This window comes from Littorina saxatilis, linkage group LG4, assembly GCF_037325665.1.
Source record: "Littorina saxatilis isolate snail1 linkage group LG4, US_GU_Lsax_2.0, whole genome shotgun sequence".
NCBI classification, from domain to species: domain Eukaryota; kingdom Metazoa; phylum Mollusca; class Gastropoda; order Littorinimorpha; family Littorinidae; genus Littorina; species Littorina saxatilis.
Window position 1 is genome coordinate 59739995 of NC_090248.1, and position 14241 is coordinate 59754235.

General features: G+C 42.1%; 1 protein-coding gene across 3 annotated transcripts in view; it reads left to right on the forward strand.

Moving 5' to 3' along the window:
- LOC138965233 (uncharacterized) overlaps positions 1 to 14241 on the forward strand; it is a 75750-nt gene that overhangs the window by 2110 nt on the left and 59399 nt on the right. The window contains exons 1-2 of one of the 3 annotated variants that reach the window (XM_070337358.1): positions 9650 to 10009; positions 11398 to 11646. The exons of the other annotated variants lie outside the window; for them this stretch is intronic. Of the exons in view, the coding sequence (XP_070193459.1) occupies positions 11496 to 11646 (151 nt within the window). The 5' untranslated portion in view covers positions 9650 to 10009; positions 11398 to 11495. Of the gene's footprint in view, positions 1 to 9649; positions 10010 to 11397; positions 11647 to 14241 lie in introns of those variants that run through there. 3 annotated transcript variants of the gene reach the window in all.

Consider the following 14241-nt stretch of genomic DNA (forward strand, 5'->3'; position numbering starts at 1 on the left):
ATGTAATCTACACAGGGGATGTTAAGCTCATTTCTTTAACAGCACTAGTACTCAACATTACTTATTCGTGGAGATCACCGTCTCATATGATGGACTAATGTCAGCGCTGATACCCGGGGTTCTGTCGCTGGTAGGCCGTCATTGTCTTCCTCCCAACTCTCTGTATTGGACATGTCAGTTACAAGTGAAGAGATGCACCGAGACCATCATTATGGGAAAGTCTGGATAGGTCTGTGGCTGTGTACACACCAGTGTTTCCTTTCATTTACTGTAGTTTCCCAATGCTGGGAAATTCGGGTCGCTTCCTCACCGGGGAAAGCTAGCAACAAGAGTGGCGCTACCCAGCTGTGTGCGTGATTTAGGTGTAATCAGCCACCTGCACTCATGGCAGCTTGACCGAGATGCCAATGTGGTGACACGGGATTGGGACATGGATACCGTCTCTGAGTCTGTACATAAAGTTGACCCATGTCCGTCCCTGGTTGGATTCGAACCCTAGACCTTATGATGACAAGTCCAGTGCTCTACCCACTGAGCAACCCTGTTCACGAGAAGAATGGCACCTTTAACAACGTAACTCGAAGTGTGATGGAGTGACCACATACCGAGACATTAGCACACACAGAGCTTTCTCTTTCCGTGGTCTACTTCATTCAAGAAGCACTATCAACTGTCAAAGGTTTAGTGTTACTGTAACACGATCGTAACTGCAGTTTGAAATTTCAGCTTTCGGTTAGTGTCTGTTTCCCGCGTTCTGATTTACGCACAATTTTCTTGAATTACCCACAAAACTATCTTTGCTTAATTTGTGTACAGAATGTGCGAAACGTTGAAATGAGACAAAACTATCACATGTAATGTATCGCCCGTTAAATACATTCTCTTACCTCAGCGACAAGATTAAGAAAGTTATAATTCTTAAATTAGGTTAATGGTTTCAGTCTGCAAGCGTACACAACATCCTATAATGATCAGTCACAGGGTTTTGGATGATGGTTTTTTTTTGCCGTCTGAACATCTAAAATATCATATAACTACTGTGATTGTTGTCTGGCTATGATCGTACAGTCCTTTACCGGTAGATAGACGAAACAAGATCTGGTGGTTGTGTTTGAGCGAAGAGGGAATAGTGTTGGGGGACTTGGCACAGTTTCGGCATTGTTGCAATGATTTCTGGACACTTTCCAAGATGACAGGAAATGATCCCACACATTTGACCGACGAGTAACACTACAACCATGCAACATTGTTGTGTCGAGGATTATTTTGAACAGACCAGTGGTGTTTTGGCCTGACAAAAAGCACTGCTTGAATTACAGAAGCAGAGTCATGCCAATGCAAATCAAAAGGGGTTTTCTTTATGCAAAATATGTATCGAACCAAGACATTGCTTGTCGATTTGTTCAGCCATACCCTTATGGTGTTGCTGTTGTTGTTGTTGTGGCTGTTGTTGTTGTTGTTGCTGTTGTTGTTGTTGTTGTTGTTGTTGTTGTTGTTGTAATTGTTGTTGTTGTCGTTATTGTCGTCGTTGTTGTTGTCATTTTTGTTGTTGTGGTTGTTGTTGTTGTTGTTGTTGATGTTGTTGTTGTTGTTGTTGATGTTGTTGTTGTTGTTGTTATTGTTGTTGTCGTTGTTGTTGTTGTTTTAAATAAAAGGGAAAGAGAATATTACTACGTCATAACCATCTCACCCTCCGCCATGAGTGTGCCATATGCGTACAGCAGTAAGCTATACTGTAAGACCTATTTGGTTTATTCAACCTCGTTAAAAAGGACACTGTTTGTAGTCCATGGCTTTATCAGCCCTGCAGAAGTACTGAACACCTGTCGCGAAAGAACACCTACAAGATGGGGACAGTTCCCACTGTTCCCACACTTGCCCTATAAACACAGGTACTCATGCAATGATTTCAACTTGTTAAACTCATGAATGCAGATTGTAAAATTATGCTGGTAATATTCTTTGTATATTCAAACACTTATTGAGGCGGCTCGAAGACCTTTTAAGGTTGAAGCGTAAACATGGCTCTTAGGTTTTGTAACTTGTTTTCTATTATTTCTTCTGAGGAATTTAGCGTGTCATAATTATAATAATATGCAACAATATCACTTTGGGTCGGATGATAATGTGTGCTCAAACAAAGTAATGTAATTTGTGTTCCTCTAGGTAGTCTTTTCAAGGTTAGGCAAATAGACAATTGCTAATGTTAAAAAGAGTAAATACATAAAATGTTTTAAACAAAAATGAAGATAAATTAGGTTGCATACTTTGCACAAGATAAATTACCGGTGTATTTACCACGGAAATGCACACGAGTATTTTCGTTTCTCTTTCTCTTCTTGAAGTAAACGAAACCAACGCCATATTTAAATGATTGCGTTACGTGGCACTTAAGATCGTGTGTCCGCGAATAGTATTATGTTTCCATTCGCGTCTACGCCTAACGTAAACATAATAAAAATGTAAACAGCCCTCAAAGTGTTTTGGGCGACAGGAATTAACGTGGCGGAAAAGTACTTTAAGCAGACGTTGAGCTAAATACTGTTCAAATTTATAAAACAATCAATACACGCCGTGAAATCTAGTTATTTCGAAATAACTGTGTATAGTGTTAATTAATCTGTAATTAGGCTAGAGATTACTGATAGGTTCTTTACACTAACTGCACAATTAGATACGCCAGTTGTATTTTGAGTGCTGGGCAGAACTCTTCTTCTTCTTCGTTCATGGGCTGAAACTCCCACGTCTTTTACGTATATTTTTTTTCTTTTGCCTCAGTTGCATGCAGTCCGCTTCAAGCTGAAAAATAAATGAAAAGAATGAAACCCTAAGTTTTTTTTTTCTTTTTTCTTCTTCCTTTTCTCTTCTTTCTTTCTTTCTCTCTACAGCTGAGCGTCCTTGTCTTTTACGTATATGACCGTGGCCGTTTTAACCCCGCCATGTAGGCAGCCATACACCGCTTTTGAGGAAAGCATGCTTGGCATTTTCGTGTTTCTTATAACCAACCGAACTCTGACATGGATTAGATAATACACACGAAGGGGGATAAGGCACTAGCATGTCGGCACATTAGTTGACCTGTGAGATCGGAAAAATCTCCACCCTTATCCGAGCCAGGATTCGAACCCACGACTTCCGCTTTGAAGGCCGGCGTCTTATTTACTAGGCCACTGCGCCCGCGCCGTCTCTGGGCATACCTCTGACATTAATACAAACATCAAGAGAAATGCTGCAAGGTCAAACTGAAAACCAACACATTGCATACATTTTATAGTATACAACTATCACACCTACTTTCGTACACTTACATTTAAAGTAGAGTTTATATACGTGTGAAGACAACATGATCTAAAACAAGAGGAAAGAGGCATATCGACGACGAAACCACACCTTGAGGAGATCGAGGCGAGAGGCATACGACGACTCGCAATCATGAGAAAGCTCTCAGGAACAACATGGGGCGCCAACTCCCAAATCCTGAAGACAGTGTACACTGGGGCGGTGAGGCCTGTGTTGGAGTATGCATCAAGCTCCTGGAACACAGCAGCCAGGACCAACAAGGCACGACTGGACCGAGTCCAAAACCTCGGCTTGAGGACTGTCCTTGGAGCGATGAAAACCACTCCCATCTCTGAGATGCAGAAGGTGGCCAACATCGAACCGTTGGAAGACAGACGACAGGCAAAGCTTCTGATACAAGGAGAGAAGCACAAGAGACTCAAGAGCCATCCGCTCCACAACAAGTTCCAAGCTCTCACCAAGAACCGCTTGAAGCGCCAGAGCCCCAACCATCAGCTGAAAGCACAGCAGAGGGAGAATGCTGACATCCTTCAACCCAGCCCTGACCAGTGCGAGAGGCTCAATCCAAAGCCGTGGTCTCCCCAGAGTCAGAGATTCCATGTAAGGATGTCCATTCCTGGCATCTCTGGAAAACAGCAACAGAGTGATGCAGCCCTCCGCTCCCTTGCCCTGGAAGAAATATACAGGAGGCACTCAGCCAGCAAGTGGACCCACGCTTATACAGATGGTTCGGCAGAGTGCGCAACCAAGAACGGAGGAAGTGGCGTCTTCATTCAAATGCCAGGAAGACCCCCAGAGACACTGACCACACCATTCGGTGTTCTCTGCTCCAACTTCAAAGCAGAAGTTGTTGCCCTCCATACAGCTGCAGACTTCCTCACCTCTCTTGAGGAAACCCCACCCAAGGTTGTCTTCCTCTCTGACTGCCTGTCCGCACTACAAGTCCTCACAGCCCCTGCAGAACACCTCGTGGAAGAGCTGAAGAAGTCCCTGAACGACTTGTCCCAGAAAGCCTCCGTAGTTCTGCAGTGGATTCCAGCGCACTGCGGCATCGCTGGAAATGAGAAGGCGGATGGTCTGGCCAAAGATGCAGGAAGACAGGAACAACCAGAAACCAGCCTGTCCTTCCGAGAGACCAAAGCCCTTATCAAGCATCGCTGGAAGACAGCATTCAAAGAAAGAAACGGAGGCTACAAGCCAGACCAAGACCCCATCCACCGCCTCAGCCGTGCAGAGCAGACTGCCATCTTCCGGCTGCGTACAGGGCACTGCGGCTTTAAAGCGCACCTGAAAAGGATCGGCGTAGCAGAGTCGGCATTGTGCGATTGTGGGGCGGCCGACCAGACAGTAGAACATGTATTGAATACAATCATGCACAAACCTCACCCTGCTGCGGAACCAGATCTGGCCAGAAGGAGCTACACTGGAGACCAAGCTCTGGGGAACGTCAGAAGACCTGAAAGCGACGTTCCAGTTCACGACAGCAGCGGAACTACGACCCTAGACACAACCGTCGAACGCAGAAGAAGAAGAATGCAGTGCTTCTCTGATGCAGACTTTTCTTAATGTTAAAACTCTTCGTTGGGCCATTTCCGAAGAAAAGGCATACAATTCAAGTACCTGACAACTCAACTTTGTTAATATTTGATTTATTCGGTTGTGTGATGAAAAACACACACACACACACACACACACACACACACACACACACACACACACACACACACACACACACACACACACACACAAACGCCAATTCAACAATCTGTAAGTTTCATTTCACATTTACACTCTTCAAGACAGTAACAGTGATTGGTTAAAGTTGATGTGCAGATTCAACTGATGAACTTCCAAGACCACATCAGAGCTTGACATACTGACGATACTCCCCGGAAAGGGGGCCTTTAGAATGTAAAGCTGCAACAGGTTGTTGAATCATTATTTTCGAGACTTGAAAGCTGCTGTTCGCTTTAATTACTTCGTGGCCATAAATGGAAATTAGCTTTGGTAAGGTTAACCGTTTGTCATTATGTATCTGCTCTGAAGTGACGGTTAACAGCTTTGCAATTATCTCGCAGGACAGTTAATTTTTGCCGTACCGTTCCGCAGATGAAAAATCACGTGAAAACGTCCGTGTTTAAACTGGTAGTGTGTCTTTGCTTGTTTGTACCTGAATATTCTTCATACGCAATCAAGGGACATATTTCCATGAATTGGTATCTATATGTGTGTGGAATTCACAAGTATAGTAATAGACATGAGAAAAAAATCAACCCATAACGTTTTGGGATTTAGCAAACGTTCTTCCTTATTTAAATAGGTGCATTTTAACAAAACTCTTACCAAACACACACACACACACACACACACACACACACACACACACACACACACACACACACACACACACACACATACACACACACAATTTCACACACACATACACACACACAATTTCGCCATTTCTCTCTCTCTCTCTCTCTCTCTCTCTCTCTCTCTCTCTCTCTCTCTCTCTCTCTCTCTCTCTCTCTCTCTCTCTATCGCTCTCCCCTTCTTGCTCTCTGATTTCGACAACATTGGCAAGACATACCCAGAAACACTTAAATAGACAGACAGACAGACAGACAGGCAGACAGACAGACCAACATACATACAGACAGACAGACAGAAAGACATACAGACAGACAGACATACAGACGAACAGACAGACAGACAGACAAAAATAACAGACAGACAGACAGACAAACAGAAAGACAGACACACACACACACACACACACACACACACACACACACACACACACACACACACACACACACACACACACACACACACACACACACACACACACACACACACACACACAGATCAAACGCTGAAAATGTATTTCGATAATGCAGAGTTTGATCCCCAATTCCAAACAAAAGCAAAGTACGTCATTATCAACACCACAAAGCAGCGCAATAATTAAACTCACACCATACCAAACCACGGCCACTCTCATTCAAAAACACAACTAAGATTTATTATAGTTGTGCCCTATTGACTGGTTCGTTAATCCTCAGCCTCTATGCGTCCAAACGCTAATCTGCAAGTCGACACCTGGAAGCGAACAATGTAGATTAGCATAGGTATACACCTGAAGGGGTCCTATGGTACAGGTATGTGTACAAAGGCGTCTACTGTTTGTGTTCCGGACCGTCTTCTGTGCTGGCTAAACTTGCAGGATCCACGCTGGTGACGCGTTACGCCCATATACGTAACCAGTTGGTTGTCCACACATTATTTTTCGGGGGCCGTACAGCCTGTCCTTAACTGGGGGAAATCGACTAGGCGCAGAATAATTCGCGAAGCTGGGCGCACTAAGCTTTAGCACTGAGTTTTCGGTAAAAAGACTTCGCGAGGTCGACTTTGTGGCTCAATTAGGAACCGCCTTAACTAGCAGTGCCCGGGGACCCGTAACACGACACAACAGCATTCTTCATTTTACCCATTTTGTTCTTTTGAGTAGAAACATAAAATTAATGATTATAAATGCCTGTGCCTTATTCTTTGTATTTGTACATAATTGTGGTTGTAAGTAGGCTATATTTCATATTCGCCGAACAGGTCAATGCACGAAATACGTGAGTGAAAGACGCGGTATTTTTGATTTCCGTGCCTGCAAAACAAGATCTAATTCGGTAAAAAGAAATTGCCCAGTACAGTCGAAGCTGTCTAAAGAGACCACCCAAGGGACTGAGCAAAAGTGGTCTCTTTAGACAGGTGGTCTCTTTAGACAGGTTTGTTTGTTCGTTCATGGGCTAAAACTCCCACGGCATTTACGTGTATGACCGTTTTTACCCCGCCATTTAGGCAGCCATACGCCGCTTTCGGAGGAAGCATGCTGGGTATTTTCGTGTTTCTATAACCCACCGAACTCTGACATGGATTACAGGATCTTTTTCGTGCGTACTTGGTCTTGTGCTTGCGTGTACACACGGGGGTGTTCGGACACCGAGGAGAGTCTGCACACAAAGTTGACTCTGAGAAATAAATCTCTCGCCGAACGTGGGGACGAACTCACGCTGACAGCGGCCAACTGGATACAAATCCAGCGCGCTACCGGCTGAGCTACATCCCCGCCCCTTTAGACAGGTGATTTATATAGTCGTTAAAACCGCCGGGGATCCTTTGGGGTGGTCTTAATAGGCAGGTGGTCTTAATGGGCAGGTGGTCTTTATGGACAGGTGGTTTCAAGGGCAAGTTCGACTGTACTACCAAGTGGTAGAGACAAGTTCAGATGTACATGATTGAATGTTAACTTAGCCGAATTGCCTGAGATACAAGTCAGCATACCAACACGCCACGTAGATCTTCTGGGTACAAAATCGGGCGGAACAATCGCCTGGGAACGTATATGGGCGTAACGAGTCTCGACCACCGAGGGGGTCTGTGTGCAGTGTGCAAGCAACATTAGAGAGCTGTCACGACTGAGGTGATTATGTGTAGCATAACCCTGCGGTTATTCCGGTCATGGGTTCTTGACCATGTCAAGTTCCATAATGTGCGTTTGTGTGCTCTGTTTCTATCCTGTCTGTTACTGTGTGCGTCTTAAATAGAGAATACTACAGGGCTTGCTGTGTCGTACCAGATTTACACGAGTTTTTTGTGTGTGTAGATATTGAACCGCGAGCGAAAGCGAGCTGTTCACTTTTGGAAAAAGCAACGAGTGTAAATCTGGTACATATCAAGCCATGTAGTATTCTGTTTATCCTACATACTGTACTTACGTGTATTTTACTGAAAATGTCCTGCAGTCGAGGCAGCTAAATTGAAGACGCTTGTTTTGGAACCTCGATCTCTTCTAAAGCCTCGTGCAATCTATTACGTCAAAGCAAAGAAACGTCACTCTGAAAGTGTGGCGTGACGTGTTAGTTCTAAAAATTCATGGAGGGTAATTAGCGAGCGCAATTTTTGCTTTCTATAATGATGTTTGTCTCGGTGACTTTGGCATCATAAGCAGTGGAAAAACAGGTCCCTGCCAGACTTGCTTGACATGACCTCATTTACATGATATACACACGTGTGATTATCTCACGTATGTAGGATAAAAGACTCTTTTGATCTGTGTTTGTGTCTCTCTACATCTGTCTCTGTCTCTGTGTCTCCCTCTGAAGCTCGCTCGTTTTTTCCCTCTCAGTCTCTCTCTGTGTCTGTCTCTATGTGCCACTCACTATATGTCTGTCTGTCTGTCTGTCTGTCAGTTAGTCCGTCTGTCTGTCACTATCTGTCTGTCTATTGGTCTTTTTTTCTCCGTCCGTCTGTCTACTGACTGTGTGTGTGTGTGTGTGTGTGTGTGTGTGTGTGTGTGTGTGTGTGTGTGTGTGTGTGTGTGTGTGTGTTTTGCTTCACGCTCTAGATCTCTCATTACATTGGTGATGTAAGCTAAAATTTAAACTAACTTTACTAATTTCATCAGCCCTCATTAAAGCTACTAACGCCCTCTCAGACTATGTTTCCACAATCCCCATACCGCCCCCTCGTCTCTCTCTCTTAAACACACACACACACACACACACATACACACACACACACACACACATACACACACACATACGCACACACACACACACACATACCCACCCCCCCACACACACACACACACGCGCACACGCGCACACACACACACACACACACACTAACACACACTAACACACACACTAACGCACACACTAACACACACACACACACACACACACATATATTATATATATTAACCTTCTATAGTAACATTAACATGCTTCCATATTAATATACCCTCCCCACAAACACGCACACACACGCGCACACACGCACGCCCGCACCCCATACACACGTACACTACCAACAATCACATAGTGTAGGCGACATTGTGAAAAACACAAGCAATAACAGAAACCAAAAGTCGTGGGGGGTTGTCATCCCTCAAATGTGTTTTTTTCAACAATATAAAAATCAATCAAAACATGTTTTTCTACACCACCACCGCGACACCAACGCATGACATACAGACAGAAAGAAGTGGGCGGGGCCACAGTCAATGACTGACAAACACTTCAAATGACAACACAATCAGTAGTATGATTTGAAAACAACAAGAGATTCAGTCAATGTCACATACACCTGAACTTGGACGTTAGCCGAAATGTACGGCCAAACTGTAGGATTATTTATGCCTATATCTATGCATGCCCTAAAGGGTTAGCATACGACATGACGCACTTCACTAGGAAAGACGAGAACTCCAACATATTTCTGATTCTGTCTCAGTGTTCAATCGCTCAACGTCACAAACCCGAAAGTCGCTGCTCTTGCGAGATCGCAAGCGCGACAACTTGCGCACACGCACGCCGAGTTTCGCGATCGACGACGCTTGCTGACAAAACTTGTGAACGTTAAACAGGCAAAGCACTGCAGCATAACTGTGTGTATTTACTACTGCCTTTTGCGGCATTGGCTGTAAATATTTATGTAGGCGACTTGCAGTTTTCGCGACAGGTTTGTGCAGAGCGTTGAATTGGATTTAAGCGCCTCATGTGAAGTTTGTTATTTCAGTAGGGTCACGGTGTCTGTCTCTGTCGTGCGGAGAATGTGATAGAGATGTGTTTTAATTAAGAGACGGTAATTAGTCATTCGACTAGATTCTGTGCTTCGTTTTGAATACTGATTTTATGTGAGAGAAGTCAAGGTAAGAAACGTGTAAGTAACCACACAGAAAAAGTATGGAAACAAGTATGCTGAACATGGTTTTTTTTTTAGATATACATCATAAAGTTAGATTTTCTTCTTTGTTGAACGGCGAAAAGACATTTAGCTGTTTCATTTTTAACAGACGTTATCTATTCATGCTCAGGGCATTCGTTCTAAAAAAAAAATGTTATCTCGTTGCTTTATCGTTAAAAACATATACAGCTTTTATAGCAGTCCATATTTTAGTACATTGAAGTCCAGCTGTTCTTTTTCTCTTTAATTGTAAGACAAAAGATAAGTAACCCTTTTGGCTGTAAAAGTCGACGAGACAACAAATGAAAGCAGAATAGTTAGGTCTACAATTTCTACCTGTGTAAAAATTACTGTGTTTTCTCGTAGCTTTATTGTTAAAAATATATGCAGCTTGTATATTAGTTCATACTTTTCGATAAAAGTCCAGCTGTTCTTGTTTTTGTTTTTAATAAAAGATGAGTAAAACTTTCGCTGTAATAGACGAGACAGAATCGAAACGCAGATCTGATACTTTGGTCTTGAATAGAGCTACCTGTGCACGGCCAAACGTTCACTCCTAGTTCTGCCTTTCCTCGCGATCCACATTACAAAAAACACACCTGCATTACTCGTAAGATCACATTTCTGATCAACTTTACACAAACGAATCTCCAGGGGTAGTAAGCAGCCGTAACATTACAGTGACCACGAAAGGATTGCCCACTGTGACTCAAAGTAAATGGCGGACATCGGTCAATAATGCTCCGATGAGCTTGATATAGTCCGTGAGAGGGGGGTGGGGGGTGGGGTGGGGGGACTTTTAACTCTGTATAACACTGTCATCCTTCCACCATCACCACATGACTTAACTGATATATGATTGACAGGGGCGAAACTGACCATGGTCAAATATAACTGTCTTTCTTCTACCGTCAGTATACTTGTCCAATATTGACCAACAGGACATAGACATAGACATAGACATCTGTAGTATCTCAAAAAGATAAGTTCAGGTGTGGCGTATACATATATCACAGCATCAGACAACGTTGCCATTTTTGCAGAATTAGGTGTTTCCTTTTGTCTAAACTCTTTTACTATCCCAAAAAAGGGTTTTGATTTCGTGAAGAAAAGCAGAGTTTGCAAGTGGTGTTTTATGTTTTATTTGAATTGTATGTCCTTCGTTCGTTTTACGGATACAGCTTTTCGATAAGACAGCATTGCCTGGGACGAGCGTTAAGTTTAAGACTTCAGTTTTGTCCAGAATCATAAGTAGTCTAAACAATGTATGATTGATTTAAAAGTAAATTGTGGCAGCAATGTGAGTCATTTACAAAGTGAAATACATCGTTTCCCAATACTGTAAATCCTCAGAAAACAGCACCTTTTTATTCCAAGAAAGCTAATTATCACCATTATCATAAACTGACGAGCGCAAATACAACGCTGTCACCGTATGACTTAACTGTTGGATGGGTCAGCGCAAAGACAGTGGCCGGACTGAAGTGATGACCAGTGTGGTGTCACAGACAGGTGTGACTAGTCATTTTCTTGGAGGCTGTTGGAATATGTGTCGGCTATGGAGGTCGCTGTTGCTGGTGCTGGTGGTCTTGTCTCTTACAGGTGAGATATCCGTGTGTAAATATGTGTTGTTGTGGTGGTGGTGGTGGCTGTGATGATGGTGTCGTCGTTGTCTGTCATGACTTTCTGTCAGTGGGTCATGTATATATATATTAGAGTTTAATGACTTTCTCTTAATGTTAGATCAGCATTCGTATCAGTTTGACACGTAATTGCCTATTTTATATCACTTTCTCTCTCCCTCTCTCATTGTTGTCATCATGTCTGTTTCTATATGTCTCTCTGTCTGTTTGCCTGTCTGTCTGTTTTTATGTCTATCTGTCTGTCTTTCTGTGTTTCTTTCCCTGTCTCTCTCTGTTTCTCTCTCTGTTTCTTTCCCTGTCTCTCTCTTTATCTCTCTCTGTCTTTATCTCTATTTCTCTTTATCTCTCTCTCTCTCTCTCTCATTGCCTCAAATTTCAAACTGAATAATTCAATAAAACTAAACAAATTAATTACCCCAACCCCTAGAATTGACCTTTACAAATCAAGTCTTTCTTATTCTGGCGCCTTATTGTGGAACTCCATTCCTGATTTAATTAAAATGCAATTCAGTGAAACTTCCTTCAAAGAAATGTACATGCTGTTTCTCTTGGAAACAAGTAAATAATTATGTGATAATATTACATCATTGCTTGATATTCATAATGCATTTTGAAATGTCTTTTTAATTTTTTGACATGTTAATTATATAAATTGTATTGTAATTAACTTCTATTTGTTCTTGTTATTAATCGAGTTACCCTCAATGGGCGAGGGCCGGATGAAAAAAAGCATGTATACATTGCTTATTCTGTTACCCTCGATAAATAAATAAAGTTCAACGTTCTCTCTCTCTCTCTCTCTCTCTCTCTCTCTCTCTCTCTCTCTCTCTCTCTCTCTCTCTCTCTCTCTCTCTCTCCTCTCTCTCTCTCTCTCTCTCTCTCTCTCTCTCTCTCTCTCTCTCTCTCTCCCCTCTCTTTCTCCTCTCTCTCTCTCTCTCTCTCTCTCTCTCTCTCTCTCTCTCTCCCCATATCTATAATTATCTATCTATCTTTCTATCTATCTATCTATCTATCTATCTATCTATTTATCTATCTATCTATCTATCTATCTATTTATCTATCTATCTATCTATCTATCTATCTCATTATGTACTCTTTATATAAGTATGGTGAAAAGGCAGATTTGAACGCTTAGGCCAAGCCTAAAACCTTTGCCCCTTCCATGCAATGCGAATAGTTCTGCGTTCCAAGTTCTCTTGCTATAATTGTAACAGCGAAGTTAGTATGGAGGTAAGAGTGTACAATATATCAGCGTTTCACTGAAGAGGACAACCGAAATTCATAAGCACGTTTTCTTAATTGCTATTCGGTCATAAAACGCGTGTTGAGACAATTCTCAATTGTATATTGTGTTATGGTGACAGTATACTTATCTTCTGCTAGATATCAGCTCATGTTTATGGCTTGTCCTCTAAAAGGTGTCGCGGTATTTGTTTGTGTCTCTTTCTCTATCTTATCTTACAGGGTTCTTTTTACATTTAGTCAAGTTTTGACTAAATGTTTTACCATAGAGGGGGAATCGAGACGAGGGCCGTGGTGTATGTGTGTGTGTGTGTGTCTGTGTGTGTGTGTAGAGCGATTCAGACTACACTACTGGGCCGATCTTTATGAAATTTTACATGAGAGTTCCTGGGTATGATATCCCCGGATGTTTTTTTTCATGTTTTCGATAAATGCCTTTGATGACGTCATATCCGGCTTTTTGTAAAAGTTGAGGCGGCACTGTCACACCCTCATTTTTCAATTAAATTGATTGAAATTTTGGCCAAGCAATCTTCGACAAAGGCCAGGGTTTGGTATTGCATTTCAGCTTGGTGGCTTAAAAACTCATGAGTGAGTTTGGTCATTAAAAATCGGAAACTTGTAATTAAAATTATTTTTTTATTAAACGATCCAAAAACAATTTCATCTTATTCTTCGTCATTTTCTGATTCCAAAAACATATACATATGTTATATTCGGATTAAAAACAAGCTCTGAATATTAAAAATATAAAAATTATGATCAAAATTAAATTTCCGAAATCGTTTTAAAAACAGTACTATTTCATCTTATTCCTTGTCGGTTCCTCATTCCAAAAACATATAGATATGATATGTTTGGATTAAAAACACGCTCAGAAAGTTAAAACGAAGAGAGGTACAGTAAAGCGTGCTATGAAGCACAGCGCAATCGCTACCGCGCCAAACAGGCTCGTCACTTTCACTGCCTTTTGCACTAGCGGCGGACTACGTTCAGTTTCATTCTGTGAGTTCCACAGCTTGACTAAATGTAGTAATTTCGCCTTACGCGACTTGTTGTTTCTTTGTTTCTTTCTTTGTTTATCTTTTTTTCTTTCTTTCTTTCTTTCTTTCTTTCTTTCTTTCTTTCTTTCTTGCTTTCTTTCTTTCTTTATTTTTGCTTTCTTTCTTTCTTTTCTTTTATTTCGTTCTTTCTGTCTGTCATTCTTGGTGTTTTTTTCCTCCGCTGCGTCAATCTGTCAGTGTCGGTGTCTGTCTGCCTGTCTTTCTGAGCAAAACATAACAAGTCGCGTAAGGCGAAATTACTACATTTA